Raw genomic sequence first — 26,869 nt, forward strand, 5'->3', positions numbered from 1 at the left:
TCATGCTTAGTTGCACAAGCAAAATTGCATGAAATCGGCTTCGAATTGGTTCCTCAGCCACCGTATTCACCAGACCTGGCCCCCAGCGACTATTGATTGTTCGCTAACCTGAAGAGATGGCTCACCGGTAAGCGTTTTTATTCAAATGAGGAGCTCATAGCTGAAACTGAGGCGTATTTTTGGAGACCTTCCGATCGAGTACTTTTCGGACGGTATCAAAAAGTTAGAAAATCGTGTTTCATTTTTCAGGGACTTATCAGACTGCCTAGTAAATCAGTTAAATATGCGGAAAATTCCGTAATTCTAGGCAATAAATAAATGGTTAGTGAGCTACCTACGTAACTGACGAATATTCTAATGTTTTAATAGGTTCAATTCTGAAGGCTCAAGTGAAAAAATTTTTAATTCTTTCATTTGAACATTTATAGACACTTGAGATAGCTCACAATGGCTGAATCATAAAATTCAATATAACCTTGAAATGAAACATAAAATATAAACTTGTGTTTTATCTAGAAATTTATGATATGAAATGTGTGAAATGCGCTTTTCCTGATTGACATGTGGACATAAAAATTTACAGCTTTTCTATCAATCTATTTTTTATTATGAAGTGGAAAGGGGGATGAAGTGGGACGAAGTGTGTGATGAAAGATCGCAATTTTGAGCGCGCATAAGTGTGCACATTTGTAGGCTCTCGTGCTATGAAATAATGAATAATAAAAAATTGGTACCGGTTTTCCGGCCGAATAACTTTTATCTATTCGTTAGTTTTTCGTCGCTTGAACCGTTTGTCCAAAAATTTAATTTGTATTATTTATGTTACTATTTTACGATTTAAAAAAACTACGCATCCTATCAAAAAATGATCAATAATAAACGTGTGTCTGTTTTGTGGGTGAACAAATGCTTTCTATTTATTTTCTTCGTAGCTTAAATCATTTGCCCAAACATATAATTTTTTATTTTTAATATTTTTTTTACGAATAAAACGAAAACTACGAGGCCTTACAAAAAGTGATTAATAAAAAATTTGCAGAACTTTTTTTGGAAGCACAATTTTTTCTGTTCATATTTTCTCGTATCTTGCATATTTTTATCGCAAAACTGATTATTTAATGATTTTTCTGCGATCACAATTAGAATTTTCAATTTTTCAAGAAAATTCAAAAAATGGTTACGACTATCTTGTGCGTTTTTTGAATTAGCATTTTCATTTTCGATTGATTTGTTTAATTTTGTAAATGCTATCACTCTGATAATTTCTTTTTATCGGAAAAAGTCATTAGGATAAATTGTTTGGTTCCTGTGTACTGCGAATAGCCGTACATAAAGAACAGTTTTTTGGGACCCAGAGCGTGCAGTAACACAATTTTATATAAAATGTGGATGCTGGCATCAATTCGCCATCTCAATGGCTGAATTTTGAAATTCTTACCTTAAATTTAAAATTGGCAGCCTAGAAAACTCACGTATACCAAGTTTTTTAAAAATTCAGCCAGAAGGAGAATGTTTTCTTCCTAAGATTAAAAAACCTTATCCAAGACTTTGGGAAACTGGAGCACTCTAGTGATACGTAGGAGGTCCGTCCTATGAACAAACTTGTTTGTTTTGAGAATTCGTCTTTTTTTATACTCTTTTCAAGTGTTTCAAAGAGCAACCCAATCGGATAAGTCCTTGAAATTTTACCGTGTTTAAAAACTACAACGACGATGACAGACACCGGCTTAAAAAATGTTGGTTTTTTTTTTTACTCAAACGGCCGTTAAATGTCGAAATTTGATAGAATGTGCTAAAGTCATTTTTCACATAAAGCCAAAGCTTTATCACTAAGATCACTAAGATTGAATTAAAGATTTATTTCAAAGAGAGAACTTTCCAATTAGTGAAAATTCGAAATGAGCGTAAAATGAAATACGAATTGCATGTGATTTGAGCTATACCATTAAAACAAGCAAACATTTAACACTAATTGCTTAATTACTATCTACGTTGCAAAATATATTATATACTAAAAAATTATTTATAACAGAAATAGCAAAATCCCCACTCTCGATAACTCAAATTCTGTTTCAAACTCTAATAAAACATACAATAAAATATTCTAATGACGAAATTTTTATGTTTTTGAGAACTGTTGATAATTTTTAAAGAAATACTAATGTTATTTTCTCATTGTTCTTGTGATAATTTGAAAAGTATATCGCAGTAATAATATAATATAAATATAATATATAAATACTAATATATAGATGTGTAATTGTAGCTCTAAGAAATTATCCAGAGGTGACCGTTGTCACCTCCAACGCTAGCGGCCGCTCGTAATTGTATACCTACAACATCATCGCAGGAAATTTCAAACATTGTATTGGATAGACTTATAACATCCTAATCTCATCAGTCACTTAATATAGTCCGTGGTTATCATGTATAACCGGGTTCCCCCAAGTAAAAGTTTTGAATTGTAATAATAATAAAAGACAGGAAAATAAATAATAGACATTTCATGCAATATGCACGTGGATAATATAAAACAATCCTTTTAGATCATTTCAATCTAAAGATTTTAAATGTTTTGTACTTAATTTCAACTTTCAGTTTTAAAGGATTTTAATTTTAAGTTTTAAATCTTTATTTTGCATCTATAATTCTTTTATTCTGACTTTCCAAGCTTTACACTTCGAAAATTTTAAAACGTGGAATGTTATCATAATCGTTTTTCTCATGATAGTGAGAACGACGCTATAACCTAAAAATATTAATTAATGGATTATTCGAATAGAACAGAAAAATTACATTTTAAACTAATTTCTAAACATTACAGTATACTTTTATTTATACAGGAACCGCTAAAAAACTAGAGATAATTGATTTAGACTCTTTTGAAAAATCTCTTCGAATTATATAAACTACAAAGTAAATGAATGTCAGTATCATCCACCGAAAGAAGTCGTCTATAAATCACGTGATCCGGTTTCCGCTCAATTTTGACCCCCCACACCCAAACGTGACTTTTTTTAAAATGATGAAAATTTATATACATGATAAGGAACAAAAGAAAGTGTTAATTGCAAATTCCAGAAATTTGAATAGTGTATAAAAACACATAGCTTTACATACGTAAGTATTCTTTCATAAAATGATATGTGATACATTATGTACATTATGTCTAAATTTATCGGAACAAACTTTATTTTTTTGAACTTAAAAAAAATTATTTTTCACTGTAAGTGTAATTGGATATCATTTTTACATTCTCATCATTTATGATTGAGAAAGTATTAGAATTGTCCGAAATTTTACACCAAAGTTTTTCAAAGGACCTCCACGTTTCGTGACCCCCTGAATCAAAAAATCAAGTTTTTACACTGGGGTCTGTCTGTCCGTCCGTCAGCCCGTCCGTCCGTCCGTCCGCCCGTCCATCCGTAAGCAAGATAACTCTTGAAAAAATGAACGAATCAAATCGATCTTTTGCACACTTTTTTAGGTCCTAAAATAAAGGACGAGTTCTTTAAACAGGCATTTTGGATAAAAATTCAAATATTTATAGCATTTTCAAAATTTTTAGGACCATTGTTTTATATTTAAAAATGTTATGTGATTATTCATAGCAATCAGAAAGCCAAACAATTTATTCTCATGGCTTTTTTTGTTAAAAAGAAAATTCTCAAAGTTGTAGCATTTTAAAAATTGTATATATCAATCGAAAATCAAAATTTTAAGCCAAACGACGCACGAGATGAAAAAAAAGTCAAGAGAAAAAAAACATTACTTTTTGAAAGCCCTGCAGGATTATTACAACTTTTTGGATTTTATTGGAAAATCGAAAATTCAAATTTTGTTTGCACAATAAATAATCAAACATAAAAAATTCTATTTCGCGGTCAAACTATGCAGGATAAGAAAAAAGAAGAATTTCAAAAATTGTGATCCCAAAAAAGATCTGCAATTTCGGTAAGAATCACTTCTAGATAGGACGCGTACTTTTTGTTTTATTCGTGAAAAATAACATTAAAATTTTTTTTTAATAAAAAATTTGTAGAAAAACGACCAAAGTTACGATAAAAAAAGATTGAACAAAACCTATTTACAAATGTCTGTCGAAAATCAAGCGCGCAGCGCAAGTATCATGATAAGAATGTGTACCTCAAACTCTACAGAGCTTTGATAACCTTAATCTTTATCTATACTCAATTAAGTAGAAAATTCAGGGTATGAAGACGCATGTGAACACTGAAATCTAAAAGAGATCATTTTGATCAAGTTTCATTCAAGTATTCCAAATGCAAAGAATAAATATTCGAGCGCGAAGCGCGAGGTAACCCATTATCGAGCTGACCAATTATCAACTGAACAGGTTTTGAAAAATTAAAAATTATATCTCAATACACTCATAGTGAAAAATAATTTTCAGCCAAGTTATTAAAAAAAGAAACTATCCAAAATTCTAACCTGATATTATATTTGGTGGTACTTTTGTTTCATCATCAAGTTTTGAAAATAAAAGAGACTTTAGGAATGTAGAAAAGACAAATAAGGAACAAGTGAAATCAATTTGAGTATCAGCAAGGCTACCAAAATAAAAATAATTTATGTTTTTTTAATATATATTTTAAAAGTAATATTTAAAGACTTAAAATAAATTTTTAATTATTAAAAATTACCTTTAGCTAACTTAATAATAATATACGTGATTTATGGATGTACCCAAAGCCACTTTCCCATGTATTTTGTGCGGCGTTTTATACTATTCGTACTTCATCTTATTTTTTGATTTTACCTTTGATTACCTTTGACATTTTATTTTTCTATTAATAATGAGAAATAAACACACAAAATAGCACTTTATCTCACAACATTGCAATAAAATTGTAATCTAAAGTCGACCTTTCCTTAAGCATTTTTTTTATTTTGGAATCTACGAATTTCTTCTATTTCCCGGAAAGCTGCCGCCTGAGCCACTAAGGCATTTTTACATGCGTCTGCATGTGAAAAGTAGTAAATCTTTTGATAAATTCAAAATTAACTCCATGAAATGCTTAGATAACTTTTTCCTTAATCGTTAAAAAAATCACAAGAAATTTCCATTATATTACAATGTATCTCCAATTCATGAAACCCACTTTTAGAATATAATGAAATCTTTCTTTAAAACAAAGTTTAAATTCATTTCGTAAAGAGTGTAAGCCTATCTCGGTCTGCATTACAAAAATTACATTTTTAACTTTCATTTTTTAACCAGATAAAACTTCGAATTTATTTCGCTTTGACTACAATGTAAAATCCTATATTGAGATTAAAATCATAGGAATATAATTATAGCCTGCAGATGATTTTTTGTTAAGCGTTTCAAAACAATGAAAATTATATTATAGCTTATGTCTTCCCTTTTTTAATTAATATCTCCCAAACTTACAGAATCTTCTTATTTTCTTGGTTTCTATAAGCCTATAAAGTTTGGTTAAGATATCTGATAAATTGATTGAGATATTCCAAAATCATTTATGTTACAAAATTATAATTACTATGTTCGTATGGGTGTTTAGAATCTTTTTATTTTCTTTATTTATGAGCAAAGATTTTCAAAAACTGACACAAACAAATTTTTTCAGCAGACAGTGGAGTACAAGCAGCTTCACATCAGAGACAATTATCCCTAAAATACAGCGAAGTTCAGCAACGCCTAATTGACAATCAGAGTCTACTAAATACACTAGAAAAATCAACGGAGGAATCTCTTAAGAATCTTCTGCTTGAATTAAAACGTCGAATCGAACAAGACAAAGAAGCCTTGAGACAGTGGACAGCCCTAAGGAAATCGAATGTTGATTCCGAGGCGAATAAGAATCCAACCCTGGCTGCCAGGTTACTACAGTTCTCCCGGGGATGTACATTAGCACTGCAATTGATGAGCGAAGACAGCTCGCAGGTAAGGGCCCGTCCATAATCAGTTGAATTTTTGAGCAGGAAAGGCGACAATAATACTGCCGTCCAAACTAAAAAGATACATAAGTGACATTTTTATGAAAAATGAGTTTTTGGTATCGTTGGATTCGTAAGAGAAAGCTAAATCTAACTGTGTTAATAAAATCTATTAATTATTAATATTGATTGCAAAAAATGATTGTTTATAAATGAGAAAATTCGAAAAAGTTGAAAAATACAACAGAAATAGATACACAAAGCACTTTGCGTGTCCTAAAAGTTGTAGAAGGAAGGCAATACGTCCTCAGCATACACATGAAAAAGAACATAAAGAACTTTGTGTCTTTTTTGCGTTGTAAAAGTGACCGAGTGCGCCGCGAATAGACAAACGAAAAGAATCGCTTGCCCTTACGTATCTTTTAGCCTTGTGAATTAGCTCGGACTCTGATCCGAATTCCACGGGAAATAAGTTCCGGCTAAATTCGGCTATACTCTAGCGGCGATCGTTCGGGTAAGTTCGGAACAGCCACTAAATACACAGTGTCCCTTACGTATGTTTTGACTTTGTGTTCTTTTTGCCTTCTATTTTTGACATTTGGCAACTATTTAAACATCGGAAGTCCATTTTCCAATAGAAATTGTTTAAGAACTCAATTTTTTATTGCAAAGTATGAAAAAGCAAATTATTTTTACCCAAATAACGTATCTTAATTATCCAAAATTTTATTCGATATTAAAGTTCTTTGGGCAAGAAGTCTTTCTCGATTGACTCAGTTCGAGTCAAATTGGACTTGTGTATCTTTTTAGTTTGTACGGCAGAATAATATAGTTGAATGATTAATTAAATTTTAACCGTTTTAACCAAGCCTTTTGTATCATAAAAGATTTCAACAAATCAGTTGAGTTTTAGATAAAAAATATGAATTTTACCCCCAATACTTGGATTATCAAATGAAAAAGCCGACTTTTTTTATTAATGTTTTCAACGCGGAAAGTAGAATTTTAAACAAAAAAGTTCATTTTCAGCAAACGAAAATGACTTTTCTACCATTAAATATAAATTTTCAGCCAAACAGTTGAACCTTTAATGTAATAGTTAAATTTACAGTTTAAATAATTAATCTTAAAAGAACATTAAAACAGTTGAGCTGAACCAAAAAAAGATCAATTTTTAACAAAATAATAGAATTTTCTATAAAATGGTTGATTTTTCAACTTACGGTGAAATAAAAATGAAATAGTTAAATTTTCAGATAAAGAAAATTAACATTTAATCAATAGAAAACCAAATTTTCAAAAAAGAATTAAACTTTCAACCAATTAGGTTAATTTTCAAACCAAAAAATATAAATTTCTAACCAGACAGTACAATTTTTAAAGAAAAAGCTTAATTTTCCACCTAGTAGATTAATATTCTACAAAAAAACCGAATTTTCAACAAATTTGTTTAATTTTAAACTCACAATGACAAATAAATTGGATTATTAGCCTGGAAGATGTCGCTTTTCCAAGGTAAATAAAATAAACATTGGAATTTTCGACCAAAAAATATATCTTTAACAACGTGGTTGCATTTTCCACAAAATAATTAAATTACTGAAGTACTGAACTTTATATACGTTCGTAACGTTATTTCCATTAATCCCCCCCCACCCTCAAATTGTTAATGTAGTTTAAGGAGGACCACTAACTTCAAGATTCAAGATTATTCCTAAAAACTGGAATAAAAAGCCCTGGTGGATACCAACCCGGTGTTATATTACGCAATTTTACCAGCAGTAGTTGCTGCCCGTTAACTTACGCTCGATTAGTTCTCGCGCCACTTTCGCCTTTATTTTCCATGCTTTACCTGCCGTCGTATGATTTATATTCGATTTTCTCGTGAAAAAGCAGATTTTTAAGACTTGTTACTTACGTGAAAATTCGTTTCAACACTCAGGTACCAATATTGAAACAGAACTTTACGTCTTTTTATTATTATGGAACCGTCATAATAAAAAATTCGAGAAAGTCTTATTATAATTCTGAAAAATGAAATTATATGGAAAATAGTTTGAGAGTGGATTTAGAATTTTTCATGAAAGCAGAATAGAGAAAAATACGATTCCTCAATAATCGCCATTTAACACAATTTCTAAGACACACTTTTCTTATTCTTCTAACAAAATTGGTAAATTTCTTTACATTTTCTTCTAATGTAGCGGTAGAAGTTGAAAGGCAAAAAATACAGATGGCAACTTGTTGTCACGCGTCGTTTCTCGAAAGGAGTGACATCAATTTTCTAACGGCACCAGGGAAATCTCTATTATAGGCAATGGTTGCTAGAAATTCTTGAAAGTTTCGCATATTCTTCAACTTTTACAATAAAAATACGAACATGATTTTATAAAAGGTGAAAGCTTATCAAAAAGTTTACCAAAGTTTTCTTCTCTCTAAGACTGAAACACCTGGAAAATGTTAAGATCGTCGAGATTCAATCATTTTTTAATGATAAAGAATATTGATTTGCAACGTTTTCAAATATAATTCCAACCAACAAAAGTAAGCGAAGCCTAAGGTGACTAAAGTTTCTAATTTAAAAGAACTGAAGCTGCCTTTTTAAGCATAACTGACTTCAATCCACTAAAAAATCCGCGTTTAGGTCTCGGACTTCGGCAGCCAATTTACTACATTCAAATTCAAGCCCAGTTTAACTTTTAATCTCGGATTGCACTAACTAGTGGAGTTTAACTGTCGCAAATTGTTCTGGCTGTCGACTATCTTTTGGAATTTCATTTTACCGCCATCAAATGGCTTTTATATATTTAAGCCCTCCCTTTATTATGTTTAATCCACATTTAATTCAACATTGTAAGTAGATATAAAATACTTATTTTAAAACTCGATATACCAAGTGTTCCGTAAATTACATTAAAAGTGAACGAGCCATTCGAATTTTATGAAGTACATCGTAAATTTACTATGATTAAGGTGAAACCCTAAAAAGAGAATAAAAAGGATGCGCCTTGAGGTTTAATACTTATTTAAAAAGATAAAGAAGTCGTAAGCGAGAAAAATATATTTCAGAATGCTATCGGAAAACTCACAATTTTCTGATATCACGTTTTCTCATTTACTACTTTTTTACTTTGTTTATGCTTTATTTTGTATATGCTTTTTATATTATTGTGAAATAATATCAAAAGCGTGATATAGACATGCTAGTGGTACATAAATAAAGGGTACCGAGGTATTTTAGAGCGTAAGTGCAAAAACTCAAATTTGACAGGAAACACAGAAAACTGTATAACTTTCATGCATTTTATTAATTTTTTTAAAAGTTCTGTTGAACTATTGCTTAACTCTGACGAATCATGAAAGGTACATTCTGAAAAAACAACCATGTCTGAGAAAAACTTTTGTCAATGGTAAAACACGTCCCAAAAAACGAAAATATTGACACAAATTTTATATTTTCAACTTTACGTTATAAAGGAATGCGAAATACTTTAGTCACGGTTCTTATTCCTATAACTAAAAAAATTACCCGCTGTACTTTGTGGTTACAGTTTCGCTTAAATTATCGTAATATAAATTTTTAAAGCGCCTGGATATTACATGGGCCTGCGTAGCATTTCTATAGAATAATTAAGCCACGCTAAAAAGAAATTACACTTTTACAAGTTTCCAGCATTTAATTTTTAGATACTCAAAAGTAGAAATATCTGAAATCTTCTGAAATACCTGAAATCATTCTAGTCACTTGAAGTCACAGGTGCTCAATTTAATTAATTTGAAGTCAGTGGAATTCTCTTAAAAATCCAAACCATAATTTAAAATCACATGAAGTTACACGAATTAACATGAAGACATTTGAATTCACCAGAAGTGACTTTAATTCACTAAACGTCACTTCTCAATTCATTTGAAGCCATTTAAATTCTTTTGGAATCTCTCGAAACATTTGAAGTCACTTGAATTAACATGAAGTCAAATGAATTTAAATAACGTCACTTGAATTTTCTTGGAGTCAGTGAATTCTTCAGGCATTTCTGAAATAAGTTGAATTCAAAGAATTCTTTTGAAGTTGCATTTTGCGTTCCTAATGAACTGTGTAGAATTTAAAGTAGATCCATTACTATGTTCAGTAAGTTTAAAAATGCTTAATTCTTAGAGTTTTGAAAAACTCATTAACAATCATTTCGATTCTTACACCACGCAATATGTCTAGTTTTAAAAAATGTTGTAAGATTTAAATATTTTCTTTTTTTAGAACAAAATCTCATTTTTATAAACCTCAAAAAAACTAAAATAATTTTTAAAAGCTTTGCAAACATTTCTGGAAATTTGGTAAATTTCTGATAATTCTAGAAATGTATCGTAATTTTGGACATTTTTGCAGTTTTGGTCATTTATATAAATTTATCGGTAATTTATAGCCATTTATCAGTGATTGATGGTATTTTAACACTTTCTGCTGGTTCAATCGCTACACTCTCAATCACTCTTCAAGTTTAACGTCAGTGCGATAGTGAGTTTATCACTCCTGGAAACTGCCTTAAAAATACTTTATACAGAACTTCTGATACGCCGTTCGAACTGCGCATCAAAACTGCCATATAAAGTCTTTTTAAGGTAGTTGCGAAGATTATCTACATAATGTGCCACGTTACGGAATTAAGAAAGCTGTCAAATAGCGACTTTATCATGCCTATGCCGGAAAAAATTATTTTAGTCCTATCAGGTTTATAAAAATGAAATTTTGTCCTATAAAAACTGAAAATATTGAAATCCTATTAGATTTTTTAAAATTGGGAATGTTTTTTAGTCCACGAAGAAAAATTAATATTAGCGATTTTTAGTTTTCAATTTTTTTTCCAACCACCCTGGTAAGCAGTGAGACGATCAGACACTTTCTAAAGTCCCATAAATTCAGTGAAATCTCCTTAAGCCAATGAACTCTCCAAAAATGTTCTTACATTGTTTTAAACCTCTAGAGGATACTAAAGTGCTTCGAAATATCTAAAACCACTCGAAATCACATGAAATATCCTGAAGTACCTTTAAGTCAAAAGTAGATCTGCACTAGGGTGCTCCAAAAACGCATTGGAATTATTTTTCTCGAATTTTCATACATGCATACCCCCCCCCCCCCCCCCCCCCCCCCCAATGTGTTCGAATGCGCAAAAAAATCAATACATTTTCTTCAAATATAATATTCAGAGGTCCACCAAACCCCATGAAATTTAAAACTCATTTCCCATAGAAAAAATTTGTTTATGTAAATTTTATTCAGAATCGTCAATAGTAGGTGCATTGAGTTGAGAATTAACATTTCTCTTCACAATTAGCCACAGGGTCCCAAAAATCACCATAAGACAAAAATTGAGTTTTGCGAGTTTCAGACGCTAATTCTTTTTTTTAAAGTTTTTTTAGTACTCATTGTTACTAATATATACAATATTACTTTCAAATGATAATTAAATGTTGAAATAAATTGTTTAAACAATTTATTATATTTTATAGAAATTTTCTCTTAAAATATAGTTGAAAAGTGACAATTATCAATAAAACTTATCAAAAATAATTACTTAAATAATTTTGTGTTATACATAAAAATATTCTTTTAGTATAATGCTAGAAATTTGCTATCTTTTTAAATTTTCTACTTTTTATCGCCTTTTCAATTTTAGTGAGATAATAATTAATTCAGCTTAACAAACATAATTGTTCAAACGATTTTTTTTTATTATTATTATTACACCATTAAGCCATTTCCCTTTCGGGGTAGGCGTGAGTCACTCGGTAGGAGAAAGGAGTAGTGTGTGGAAGGGATAAAGATTTTTCAGATTGATCCAGAATTCTCGTGCTATTTAAGTAAATAACACGTTCGCTCCACAACACTGCTCCGACCCAGGTTGCTGCTTAATCTCTCTAGCAATCACCCCAAGCGAAGATCCTCACGAAATCGCTATGTAAGGTTCCCCACTTGGGTCCATTAGTGGCCAAGGTCTTTTGTTTCAGGAATTTTATTAATATCCTCTTTGAATAATGCAAGACACTGATTGTTTTTTCTTAAACATTCAGTATTCCTATGATTGTTTAGATATGAATAAGTAATAAACGAACATCAGCAAGAGTCATTTTCTAAATGGTCTTTGATTTCTTTAGAATGAAGTATTTTTGCTCTTTAGCTTGTTTAAAAAAAATGTTAATTCAAAGAAAAGGCTTTTTTGCTGTAGAATAAAATGTTTGCCTAAAATAAACACTGTTTACTATTAGCCTTTTCCCTTTGAAAAAAGACAAGTTGAGATCGCTGATTATAGACATATTTAAAACATAAAAAGGTTTCAAACAAATGATTAATTGCTATTAAGTCTAGTGTGAAACCAACGGTAAATATGTAATTTTTAAGCTTTTATTTTTAAAAACATATTCACAAAAGCAAAATATTGCTTAATAAAATAAATTGTCTTAGATTCTTACCTCACTGTGACTAGAAGGTTGACAAAAGTTGGAAATTTCAGAGAAAACAGATAAAGGAAATTTGCGATAAATATTAGTAAATTGTTAAAGCAATATATTTAAAATATAATTATGAGTAGAAAGTAATATTTTGCATATTAGAAACAACTTGAACTAACAGGAACCAAAAAAAATTAATGATTCCTATTTTGTGGCTAATTGAGCGTGTGGATTCCGCAACGTCCTTAGCGCTCGGACTCGCTCTCCCAGTACCCTGTGCCTTGCGTAAACGCGGAAAAAATTCCGAAAATTACCAACTTCGGAAATTCACTGCGAATAAATATGTTAAAAAGGAAAAACTGGAAATTTTTATTGTAGCGAAATCGGTGACTTTTTAAACTAAACTCGCGAAAACTGGGCTTTTGTTCGACGAAATGATCTAGTTTTTTCTCTCCAGATATAAAAACCCCTTCTGATGCCAATTATGTTTTAAAAGTATATTTCTTTTTTATATCTGACACATAAAAATTATTGCAAATTATTACTGTCAGGAATCGTTTCCTCAGACTTTGACAGACAAAAGTCTGCAGGGAAGTTTCGTGGACAGACAACTTCCAGTGGAAAAGTTATTCCTTGATGTTTAAGGAAAACTTTGACCAAATTTGAGCTAAATCGTTCTTTTTTTTTAGAGATGTAAGCGATTTTTTATTGCCGCGCGCGCACTCGAGTCGACCGACGCACTCGTACCGATCACAGTCGTCTAGAATAGGAATTTACTGTTCATAATTTCAAACAGGTCGTATTTTTTAACAGGTTTCAACGTTTTTTATAGAAATGTTCAGCTTTAAATTTTTAAGAGAATTTTGGTTTGGAATTTTTAATTTTTTGTCACTGAGAAACAATATATAAACAAATAAAGTGACAAAATTGGTCATTTCAGCTTTGTGAATTTTCATATCAAGAAAAAATACAGAAAAAGACTTACCATCAGCTGGAAGTATTTAAAGTCAACATTTCTCTTCACAATGAGCTATAGAATACGAATAAAGTATTATTTTCAACATACCACCACAATAAATCTGTTTTATAGGGTCCTGAAGAAACTCTATAACTGAAAAAATGAGTTTTGCGATTTTTGGGTGCTCATTACAATTTTTTTGGGTTTCTTTTTAATGCAAATATTTTCCAAATATGAAATACAACTTCATATCATAATAAGGTGCTTAAAAAAATTGTTTGAACAACTTATTATCATTCTCATTAATATTCAATTTCAATTCCTAGAATAATGCTAGAAATAGGTTTTTTTCCTAAATATTTAATTTGGCTTTGACTTTGTGGTTACAAAAAAAATAATAAGAAAACATCAAAAAGAATAATTTTTGAAATATTGTTTTATATACATTTCTTTGCTTTTTTTCTCATTAATAAAAAAATTAATTCAAACAAACAAGCTATCTTACACAAGAGACAGAAACATAGAATGGAATATAATATAGGACTAGGTGGGAGGGCTAAGTCTGTAAATTAATTGTGAAAGTTTTGTTTTGAATTATAATAAGCAGTTTTTTACAAAGCGTAATAGAAAATTTTGGGACTGCACATAGGAGGTGTGTTCAAGAAATAAGGTGACTTTATTGTTTTCTCAAAAAATATTCATTTATTCCTCAATATTTATCTTGTTCCCTTCAAAGTAATCCCCCTCAGATATAATACACTTGTGCCAATGCTTTTTCCAATCATCGAAGCACTTCTGATAATCATTTTGTGGTATAGCCTTGAGTTCTTTCAGCGATGCTGTTTTTATCTCCTCTATCGTTGAAAATCGATGTTCTTTCATGGGTCTCTTCAGTTTTGGGAAAAGAAAAAAGTCACTGGGCGCCAAATCCGGTGAATATGGAGGCTGAGGCATGACTGTGGTGCTGTTTTTAGTCAGAAAATCTTTCACAAGCAACGATGAATCAGCAGGTGCATTATCGTGATGCAAAAGCCACGAATTGTTTTTCCAAAGTTCCGGACGTTTTTTGCGTATCGCCTCTCGCAAACGGCGCACAACTTGGAAGTAATACTCCTTATTGACCGTACGACCTTGTGGTAAGAATTCCTGATGCACTACGCCACGGTAATCATAGAAGACAGTGAGCAAAACCTTCACATTTGACCGAACTTGACGTGCTTTTTTCGGTCTTGGAGACTCAGGATGCTTCCACTGAGACGATTGGGCTTTAGTTTCGACGTCATAACCATATACCCACGATTCATCCCCAGTTATAACCCTTTTGAGAAAATCAGGATCATTATTGACTTCATTCAACATCTCAAGAGCGATGGTCATGCGATGGATCTTTTGATCAAAATTAAGCAGTTTTGGAACAAATTTCACTGACACACGCCTCATGCCCAAAACGTCCGAAAAGATAGCATGGCATGAGCCAATCGATATGCCAACATCTTCAGCAACTTCTCTGATGGTAATTCGGCGAATTTTCAACACCATTTCTCCCACTGCTTGAACGTTTTCATCTGTTGTTAACGTGCTGGGACGTCCAGGGCGAGGTTCGTCTTCGACATCCTCTCGGCCTTCTTGGAAGAGCTTGTACCACTTAGACACATTTTTCTTACTCAGAGTAGACTCACCGTATGCAACTGTCAACATTTCAAGAGTTTTAGAACACTGGATTTCATTTTTCACAGAAAATTTAATGCAAACTCTTTGCTCCATTTTTTCGAAAGAAGAAAATCGCCGAGCACACCAAACCCTTCTAACCTTTTACGCCTCTGCCAGAAAAACAACACGAGCTATATAGTCAAAACTGTGAATATATGATCGTGACAAGTGTACCAACACAACAAAACAAAAAATTTAAAACTTGAATGTACGTAGACCGCGAAAATTGAAAAGTCACTTTACTTTTTTTTTGTTTACTTACTTTTTTTTTGACACCTCGTATTTCATTATCAACCCCCTCCCCCTTCTACTCCGGATAATCCCTGGGATCCATGTAGAAAATTTGAAGCATATATTTCAAATATCCGATTTATTCCAGAAAGAAATATACACAGAAAAGAAAGATTGTATTAAATATGATTCTTTATCAGGTTTATTAATTAGTTTTTCATAACTAAAAAGGCAAAGCAAAATTAAACATTTAAGAAACAACAATTTTATTGTACTGATCTAAGAGAAGATAGTTACAAACAATAATAATAATAATATGTATAATCTTCCAATTTAAAAAAAATTTTTTAGGAATATTTAAATAACCTTAAAATCAAATGAACCAATAAATCTAAAAAAGAAATGTTATTTAATTGAAAAGAGCAGCAGGAAGTTAAAGATTTAAAAAGAAATCAGCACATTTCTACACTTACATAAGAGAAGACAATTATACACAATAATAAATTAATTATAGAACTATTTTTGTTTAATTTACATTAATTATTACCATACTAAGTGAAAAGCGGATAAAAAGTTTAAAATTTCAATAAAACCCGCAAGTTTCCAGCATTATACAAATTAGGTATCACTAGCAATAATATTAAGTTATTTACAAAGTTAATTTTTTAACATTAATTAATCATCCACCTCACTCTAATTGTAAATTGGATAAACAGTTAAAAATTTCAGATAAAACCGCAACTTCCTAGCATTATTGAAATTGAATATTATTAACAACAATAATAAATTGTTCAAACAATTATTTTTGTTAACAATAATTAAGTATCGTCTAAGTTTAATTGAAAATTGGACAAAAAATGGAAAAGTTTTTAAAAATCCGCAACTTTCCATCTCTATTATTATAGAAAATGTCTGTGAACAATGATAAATTGTTTAAACAATTTTTGTAAGCACCTCATTATGAGTATGAACCAAAATTCTCTGAAAAATTTAATGCTGATCATTTATAAAAAACAAACCTTAAAAATCGGTTAAAAAATACAACCTGTGGGCGATTATGAATAGTCAATTCCTATTCTAGACGACTGTAGTCGGTACGAGGGCGTCGGTCGACTCGAGTGCGTGCGCGGCAATAAAAAATCGCTTACATCTCGTAAACAAAAAGAACGATTTAGCTCAAATTTGGTCAAACTTTTCCTTAAACATCAAGGAATGATTAGCAATAATTTTTATGTTGCAAATATAAAAAAAAATACTTTTAAAACATAATTGGCATCGAATGGGGTTTTTATATCTGGAGAAAAAAGCGAGATCATTTCGTCGAACAGAAGCAGAGTTTTCGCAAGTTTAGTTTACAAAGACATTGATTTCGGTACCATGAAAATTTCCGGTTTTTAATTATTAGTAAAAAAACTATCAATTTGATTTAAAAAATTTCGCCATAAAAGTTGTGCGGCTCGTCGAGCCGCATATAGGCATATTTTTTGAGTAGTGAATTTCCAAAGTTGGTAATTTTCGGAAATTTGTCCGCGTTTCCGCAAGGCACAGGGTACTGGGAGAGCGAGTCCAAGCGCTAAGGACGTTATGGAATCCTCACGCTGAATTGTGAAGAGAGATGTTAAGAATAAACACAATACACCTAATAATGACGATTCTTAATAAAATTCACATAAACGTATTTTATTCTTCTGGAAAATACATGTTAAACTTCACAGAGTTTTCGGGACTTTTAAATATAATTTGTTTCAACAAACAAAAGAAAAGTATTTATTTTTTGATCGAGTCGAAAAAACATAGGTCGATATGCATGAAAATTCTATAATAAAATTTGTACCACCCTAGTGTACACCCGATCGGTCGAGTTGTAAATTCGTCACATCCCTTGAATAAAAATCACACCAAAATGAAAAAAAGTTTTAATTATGCGTTTATCAATTGTGAAACGTTTGTCATCTTGGTTTGAAAAAGTAACGCTGAATTTTAAATTTCGAAAATTTCAACTATCTAGTCACCAGTGCAATAAATATTCCAAATATAAAAAGCTTCTAGGTGCATAAAATTTGAAATATGCGTCTCGAAATGTGAGAGCTTTATGTGCTTAATTCCTAAGCATTTTATGACCCCATCTTATATTTGCTTCAAGACCGAGTTGCAAATAAAAAAGGAAGTAACAAAGAAGCTTTTAAAATTCAGGAACTACACGCAGATGAGAATCTAGGTGACGACTATGAAGAAGAATCCAGCAGTGCCGGATATCATACGGACGATAGTTGCAGCCCAACTCCTGAACCAGGTATCTCGAGCGTTATTGCTGCTACTAATCTCAGCGAGACGCTTCAAAACTTATCTACCCTAGACGAGGACTTCGTTGTCAGCGTCGAACGTCTTACGGAAAAGTATGGGGCGTTGTACGCTCATGCACATTTGCACACATTGGATGCACTCGATGCTCTGGAACCCCTCCGAGACGCCCCTGAACTGAAAGCCAAGATTCTTTATTCCGTCGTGGTGGTAAGTAAATTTGCACCCTGAAAGGGAAATAAAATCTACCACCTTCATGTCTTTGCCCTCTGGGGTTACGCCAAATTGATTTTTCCTTTCCATTTCTCTAAAAAATTTTAGATGCCTCAATTTTTATATGCAAAAGTGAATGGGTGCTGTTAGGTAAAGTTAGAGAAATATGTCAAACATTCACAAAAAAAAACGGGTAAATATTTTCGGAAAGGACATTCTGACACCAAGGACCAATCGATATGTCCTTCGTACAAAATATCGACAAACGAAAAACTCGCCATACGATGTCTTTTTTCCTCCTGAGAAAAAAACAAAAATTTACTTAGGCCTCACGACAAGATCCTACGGTCAGCCAGTAACTTGACATACGTAACTGCACTTAAGCCGAATATTTTTAAGTTCACAAGTTTAAAACTTGAAAGCATTCAGTGCGATAACTTTAAACCCACTAACTCCCAGTCGGAATGTATTTTGAAACAAGCCATAAATTCGATCTCGGCTGTTTACACTTTATTTTAATTGATAATTGTGTATTTTACTCATTTGATAAGTAATTCGCTACCTTATTATGATTAGTTCGGAAATATATTTAAAGGGTCCTGGTCTATACCTGTTAACTGATTTTTTTTTCAAAATTGATTTTTTGTATTTTCTGGAACATTTTTTATATGCATTCAATAACCCACAAGCGAAATGGCAAAATTCCTTGTATTTTTTCTTAATGGATTTTCGAAAATTGCGTTTTGTTATCTAGAGCATAGGTCCGTGGTCTAAACTTGTTAACTGCTTATGGCGTCTTATAGGAAATCCGTTCTTTTTCTAACAACGGCTCAGTTTACTCATAGAATAGGCCAGGGAGACACATTTCAGTATGTGTGTGCAGTTAAGTGCATGTGTGTATCAAAAGTATTTTTAGCTACTTTCCCGTCATCTTGCAAATTTTTGCAATAAACTATTTTAAATTTTTGCCAGCATATAATCGATTGTCATATAGCGTTCAATTTTTATTCGAATGTTATCGAAATAACGTGCACTAGTTTTCCGAAAAATAAACAATAAACATTTTACAGTTTAGAAAAATATTTAAAATTGCAAAAATGAACAAGATTTTGCTTTGTCGTGTAAAATTTCTGAAATGTCAGTTAACAGGTTTAGTCAAATGATGAAATCTTTCATGTTCTTGCGTCAACTTTAAATTATGTGTGTGAAAAAAGCTTTACTATATAAAACCCGCTTTTCCACTACTAGTGGTGAAAATATGCCCTTAAAATTTCATCAATTTATCTGCAACCGTCTTCAATTTATCGTGTCCACAGAAAATGTGACAGATGCACCCACGCATCCATTGAAACATCTGGGTAATTGCTTATAGAACATTGTATTAGACATTTTTTTAATTCAGGGATGTTTAATTAAACAAATAAACAAATGTTTGAAATTTTTATCATTACAAAGCTTCCTCTATGAGGCAGAAAATGGCAAAGCATTGATTTTAAAGAATCTGAATTCGAGATTTCTCATACTATTTATGTTTGAATTCGGAACAAAGTAAATTACAAAATTTTTATTTAGACATCTCCATTTCGAAAGCTTTCATGTATTATTACGTAATTAAATTTGAAAAAAATTATGTTTGGAAGCTTTTAGTATAAGAGCTTTTTAAATTTATAAGTTCTGGATTTCGATAGCTTTCATTATTATTAATGTTTTTAAACAATACAGTTTGTGGGTCGAAATTTTTTAATCCGGAATTTTACGTTCTTTAAAAGATTTCAATTGTTAAAATGCAAGAATACTTTTGCCTTCGACGTTGTCAGCTTCTAAAGTGATTTGTTCAAAATTTAACAAACAAAACAAATATTTAAATGATTTTAAGTTGTATAAAATTAAAATTAAGGAAAGTTCAAACTGAAATTTCTAGAATAAAAAAACTAAAACACCTTAATTGTGAACCGACAAACATGGTAAAATTCACCATGCAATTATTGATGTTTGACAGCTTTTAAATTGACATCTTTGGTATTTGGGAGTTTAACAAATTGAAATAATATTTGTAGACTCTTTAAGAATAGATGAAAAAGTTTATTTTCAATATTACAGCTTTTAAATCTCAAAATTTGTAATTTACAAGTTGAGTTTACTCGCAATACCGTATTTGGAAGCTTCAGAATTAAACTTGTACGATTCTGCCTTAAACATTTTTGGGCATAAAAGGTCTTATTTAGAAAGAATTTGCTTTTGATGAACCGATATTACACTAGCCGTCCAACAAGATGACCTCCGGCAAGACGACCCGCTCAACATAACGACGAGCGAACGCTCAACGAAACGATGGCGGAAGCCGTACCTCTATCCCCTCCACTTTCAAATTTGGCATACGCCGAATGCCGAGCAAATGTTCGGCGAATACCTAGTAGTGTGGATGGGACTAGCCTAGGCGAACATTCGACATTCGTGCTCCCCATTACTAGGCGAGCTTCCAACGCGAGCACTTTGGCGAATATAGGCGAGAAAGTGTAATTTTTGAGCGCGCCCACACATTCGGGGGTATTCGGCGAACATTTTCGCTTTAAGTCAGTATATATTACTACTTATGTTGGTTATTTATTTAGAAATAAATAATGTTGAATTGTTTCTTAACATTTTTCAATATTTCTAAATTAATGATTCTTTTGTTATGCATTTTTCAATTCTTTTAATTGAAAATTTAATCTTCAAAATGGAGATTATTGATTCATTAAACATTAATTGATCATAACGAAATAATAATTTTATGGAATTTTCCATGGTTTTTGGTTAACGTAATAATTTCGTATAATTTATAAAGCCTTGGCTTCGTATAAAAGTAACCATATTTTCACAATTCTGCCAAAAAACAATTAATTTAAAGGGATAATTAATTAACATTTGTAAATAAATTAACAAAAGAATAATTAATTTAGAAACATTAACTTATCATAACGAAATAATAAATTTTATGAAATTTTCTATGGTTTTTGATTAACGTAACAATTTCGTATAATTTATAAAGCATTGGCTTCGTACAAAAGTAACGGAAAATTCTATTAAAATATTATTAATTTGTTAATGAATTTACCAAAAATAATTAAGTTAGAAACATTACCTAATCATAACGAAATAATAAAATTTGCGAAATTTTCCATGAAAAAGATTAAGAAATATATGAAAACTTTAAAACATTTTAAAAAATTTACAGCAAAGTTTAGATTTTTGAAAATTTCGAACAAAAAATTTAAAAGCGTTTTAAACATTTTTGTACGGAAAATTGTATTTATTTTATCATTTAGTTATGATTTGTTAATGTTTCTAAATTAATTATTATTTTGTTAATTTATTAGTAAATCAATAATATTATAATAGAATTTTTCGTTACTTTTGTATGAAGCTAAGGCTTTATAAACTACACGAAATCATTACGTTGCATATTATTTATGAATACATAATATGAAAATACGATTGCTCGATTTAACTCTTGGACAGTGTGTGTATCAGTGTTGGATAAGTTACTTTTTTTATTAACTAGTTTAAGTTACATTACTTAACGAAAAAAGTAACTAGTTACAGTTACGTTACTTGTAACTATAACTAGTTACAGTTACTAAATAAAGTAACTTCAAGTTACCTAAAAAGTAAATTTTTTCCATGGTGCTTCCTACTCTCGGCTACTGCTGACGATGACTGAAAGACAAATGCTCGTCATTTCCAAATCGAGTCAGTACTTGGCAATGTACGAATGTGTGGATGCCTATGCTCGGGTATTCTCGCCACTCGCCGAACATTCGGGTAGTCAGTGCTCGGCGAATAGCGAATATTCGGCATTCGGCGAATGCCGAATGTGTGTATCGGGCTTAACACATAAGTTCACTCTACACCGCACACGCTCTCAGCGCAGAATAGTGGGGACCCCTCACGCCATCGCACAGTGGGAGGAAATGCACGTTTTTCGTTCAATAATGTCCAGAACCTTCAATTTTGGTCCGATTTAAACTTTTTTTTTTAATTAAAGTTCATTAAATTCTGAAGAGCTTGACGCTCTAAACTTTTGTCTCTTCTACGTGTTTATTAATAATTTTTTCACGCAAAGTATGGAAAAACTGAAATTTCTTACAAATAATTTTTTACACTTTAATAACTGATTGCGTAAACTTTATATTGTCCGAAATGAATGTTTAGGGACTCATAGAATACAAATAATTTGATTATTAGGCAATTTATTTGTTATAAAAAAATCTTATGTACAAATTAGCAAATATTCTTATTATCGGTAAACAATAATTTTGTTTACTAAAAGTGCTTCATATTAATGAGGAATGATACATAATTACAAGAATAATTTGAAAGTTTATAATAACCATTGTTATAAACAATTTTGTCCCTTTCTCATTCACATTTTTTGTTTTTGCACTGGAAATGTTTTAAGCTATTGGATGAATGACTGCTAGTCACAAAAATATTAGAAAACTTTTGGCAGTTTCACTTAGAAAAAGTCAGGGTTTCAATCGTAATAGATTGAGAAAGAATCATAACACTACATGCTATGATTCACTCAATATAAAATCTTTTGACAATAACCCACCGACTTGATAGGCAAACCCCTAAGATTGCAGAAATTCATATCAAAAAACGGGAGATATAATCAGTACCTACTCGTTATTTCTTAAAATCGAGTCGATAGGCTATATGTAAAAGATTTTCCAAAAAGTGAATCCTAGCATGTAGTGTTGACAATCCATTATCATATGACTTGATATCTATAAATTTGCCTTTGACTCTATCTAAGTTATTCATCTCTTTGGGGGTAGCTTGACAAATGTAGCAAGTCATAGATGATAAAGTTCCAGAAAGAGCCTGGCAAACTTTTTGGTCGAGCATCGTCAACATCATATCAGTTTTACCACAAAAGTACGGGAATCGTTCTTTATTATTGTGGGCTTCATTTTATCGATTTCTTTTTGAATTGATGATATTACTCAATTGGTATTTTCTGGAGTTTCTTTTGCGAATTCATATAGTATTGGCCTGCAATTTGATGTTGACGATGGATTAGGATTTTGCCATACTACAGAATTTACCAAATTCTCTAAGTGAAGTCGCAGTGGTACTATTGAAAATGTGAAGATGCTATTATCCACCATATCTGGATCATGTTTTTTTTGCTTCTACGTGCTTTGGCTTGAAGAACCATCACAACCGTATTTCACAATTAACTTAAAGTTATGAGGTTTCCTTATATCCATAAATGGAAGAGAAATGTCACGATTTTTAAAAATCTGAGATATCGTATGATCTAGTAAAGGTTTTAAACTGATTGTAAAACCCTTTTCCGTTACCTTAATCGAATCTGGAATCGGTAAGGAATCGGGAAATCATTCATATTTTTATTTTCATCGGAAGGTAAAATTGAATTCTGATACTTTCTTCCTATCACATAGATTTAGCGAGCGTAAAAAAGCCTCCCTTATTTCGAAGTCAGTATATTTTTTACGTATATCCATTAATTTCCTTCGTTTTGTTGAAATAGAACATTCTGCAAAGTCACCTGAGTTAGGTCTTCCGCATTTGTCATTACTTTCTGGTAGAAATTCCACAATAAAATATGTGTTCAACCAACCTGTAAACTTGTTGTTGAAACAAGCTCTACTAAATGCTGAACTCTACCATTTCCTTTTAAAATGAGGGATAAAATCATGATACAATTTGTTTATAGGGTATTTTTGAGAACTTTTAATGCATCCATTTTGTCTTAATGGAACACCATTTATTGGACAAATATTAAACCCCATCAATTTTTTTAATTGCTCAAAATTATTTAGTACTTACATCTATTATTAACATAAAATCACAGAATTAGAAAACGATACAAATAAAGAAAACAAATATAATGTAATGCAGAAAAGAATACAACTGTGAAAAGAAAACTCTTGGTCCAATGCTAATTTGTTTATAAAGATTTAAGTTGTTATATTTTACTAAATATTATAAAAGATACATTTTTTAGGAATATCAGTACCCATTCTAGCGATTAAAGAAAATTAAAATTTGAATATTTTATCACGAGAATCATTTATAACAATTGTTATTGTTAACTTTTCTAATATTTTTGTGACTAGCAGTCATTCATCCAACTGCTTGAAACATTTCCAGTGCAAAAACAAAAAAATTTCTATGCGAAAGAGACAAAATTTTGAATTTGTTTATCTAATTTGATTATAAAAATTTCAATTGTTATATTTTATAAAATATTATTAAATATTTATTATTTTAGGAAATACCTTAAGTCCTTCTGGCGATTGAAGGAAATTATAATTTGAAAAAATCAGAAATTTTAATATTTTGCCATAAGAATTGTTTATAACAATGGTTATTATAAACTTTTAAATTATTCTTGTGATTATATATTATTCCTACATTAATATCAAGCTCTTTTAGTAAACAGAACATTTTTTACCGATAATAAGCCTATTTGCTAATTTGTTCATAAAATTTGTTTATAACAAATAAATGGACTAATGAGCAAATTATTTGTGTTCTATGAGACCCTAAACATTTATTTAAGACAATATAAAGTTTAAATAATCAGTTATTAAAGCGTGAAAAATTGTTATGTAAAAAATTTCACTTTTTCCATACTTTGAGTGAAAAAATTATTGATAAACAAGTAGAAGAGACAAAATTTCAGAGCGTCAAGCTCTTCGGAATTTAATGAACGTTCATTTAAAAAAATTTTAAATCGGACCAAAATTGAAGGCTCTGGACATTTTCAACGAAAAAAGTGCATTTCCTCCCACTGTGCGTCGTCTTGCCGGACGGTGAAAGTCCCGCGTTCGTCGTCTTCTTGGACGGCTAGTGTACATACTTTGAACAATACTCTATAGTATATACAGTTTTAAAATTAAATAAAAATGTATAATAATCTAATAATAAATTCCCTTTTTTTGTAATACAAATTACCGATAACCTGACGTTGAATAAATTACTTCTTATATGTTGAAAATCTTAATTTTATCTAAATAAATATTAAAAAACCAGTACCGAGTAAACAGTAAATTAAATAACGTGATGTATTTCGAATTCTTTACCTAGGAGCCGAAGACAAAAAAATCGTTTCTGCCAATATCAACTATTGTGTTTCGTCGTCGAGAGAATGGAAGCTAAATGAGAAGAACGTTACGTCACCCTACAACAGTAACAATCAAACGATTTCAGTGCAGCGGCTACGCTGTGCTACGATTGACCCTCCTTTCGGACGAATGAATTCCGACAATTTTCACTCACCTTTTGTTTCTATTTTTTCATATCCGAATCCGTAAATAACATGAATTCATTCTATTTAGTGAATATAAAAAAGTGATATATTTATTTTTCATTGACTAAAATACAAAACTAAATTTACTTTGAAATTAGCTGTTAATAATGTTAGTTATGATAAAAAGAGATATTTCAGGTTTCACTCGTGTAAAAAACTACGAATTGTTTGCCGACGCTTCGTGAACATTCCAGTTCACATCTTCAGGGCTGACCTGAAACTGAGGTATCAGGTCATGTTGTTCTTAGGTATACTCTCTACGATGTCTGTGATTGGCCAGAGCGCCCTACCGTGGGGACTGGTCGAACTTGATTGCCCTCTCTATATTTTCTTGGAAATTTTTTGTGCGTTTTTGCAATAACTGTTGTTGCATCAAATAAAATGTTATGTCCTGTTTCGATATGATGTTCAGCTAGTGCTGATTACGTGAAATGTTTTAGCCTGACTTTACTCTCATGTTCCTTCATACGCTGGCTCACCGCTCTCCCCGTTTCTCCTATATAGACTTTGCCACAAGAACAAGGGATTTTATATACTCCTGGATCACTGAGGGGTGCCTTTTTATCTTGAGGGTTATTTAGTAGTTGTCCTATTTTCGCAGGTGGTTTAAATATGGGTTGGATGTTGTGTTTGTTGAGAATTCTTTCTATTTGTTCTATGACACCTTGGTTGTAGGGTGGGGTGGTGGTCATTTTTTTCTCTCTTTCTTTCGCAGGTTGTGTAGAGTTGCTCTTTTGAGTGTGTTTTGTTCTTGCCTTATCAATTTGTTCGTCTGTGTAATAGTTCTGTATTAGGATTTGCTTAACGTTTTGTAATTCCTTTTGTAAGTTATCTTTATCTGTTATGGAGACAGCTCTGTATACAAGGGAGTTGATGATCGATTGTTTTTGAGATGGGTGATGGTTGGAGGAGGCATGTAGGTATCTTTTTGTATGTGTGGGTTTTCTGTAAACTTCATGTCCTAATGTGTTATCAGATTTTTTGTAAATTAATACATCCAAGAAATACAATTTTCCGTCTTGTTCTATTTCCATGGTGAACTGGATATTAAGATGTAATTGATTGATAAAATCGAAAAACTTATTTAGTCCATCTCGTCCATGTCGCCAGATGGCAAATGTGTCATCAACGTAACGGAACCAGAATTCTGTTTTAAGTTTGGCTTGGTTGAATGTTTTAGTTTCTAGGTGTTCCATAAAGACATTGGCTATTACAGGTGAGATTGGGGATCCCATATGCTGTCCCTGAGGTTTGTTCGTAGAATTGCTTATTGAACGAGAAGTATTATTGAGACAGTGTTTTATTAAAGGTACGAGCTCGAAAGGGAAGTTTGTGAAAAATTTAATAATATCAATTGTATCCGAAATTGCTACTTTCTTAAAAAGGGATGCTATGTCGAAACTCCCTATGATGTCTTGGGGTTGAATGTGAATTTGTTGTATCTTTTTAATAAAGTCAAATGAGTTTTAGACGTGAGTGATAGAGTTTCCTGTAAAAGGATTTAGTTTTGCAGCGAGGAAGCGTGCTAGGTTGTAAGTTGATGAGTTTATTGCGCTGACGATCAATCAGCACTAGCTGAACATCATATCGAAACAGAACATAACATTTTATTTGATGAAAGAACAGTCATTGCAAAAACGCACAACACATTTCCAAGAAAACATAGAGAAGTAATCGAAATCTTCAAACACCCTAAGAACATCAATAGGGACAATGTATATAATACCAATCCGATTTGGCTTTCCGCTCTCCCGGATTTA

General features: G+C 31.3%; 1 protein-coding gene across 2 annotated transcripts in view; it reads left to right on the top strand.

Annotated features, from left to right (window-relative positions):
- LOC117174613 overlaps positions 1-26,869 on the top strand; it is a 48,925-nt gene that overhangs the window by 9,436 nt on the left and 12,620 nt on the right. The window contains exons 3-4 of one of the 2 annotated variants that reach the window (XM_033363857.1): positions 5,613-5,929; positions 17,462-17,779. In XM_033363857.1, the coding sequence (XP_033219748.1) occupies positions 5,613-5,929; positions 17,462-17,779 (635 nt within the window). The remainder of the gene's footprint in view (positions 1-5,612; positions 5,930-17,461; positions 17,780-26,869) is intronic. The other variant, XM_033363858.1, reaches the window with a different exon arrangement.

Source organism: Belonocnema kinseyi, chromosome 6 (genome assembly GCF_010883055.1).
Source record: "Belonocnema kinseyi isolate 2016_QV_RU_SX_M_011 chromosome 6, B_treatae_v1, whole genome shotgun sequence".
Lineage (NCBI taxonomy): Eukaryota > Metazoa > Arthropoda > Insecta > Hymenoptera > Cynipidae > Belonocnema > Belonocnema kinseyi.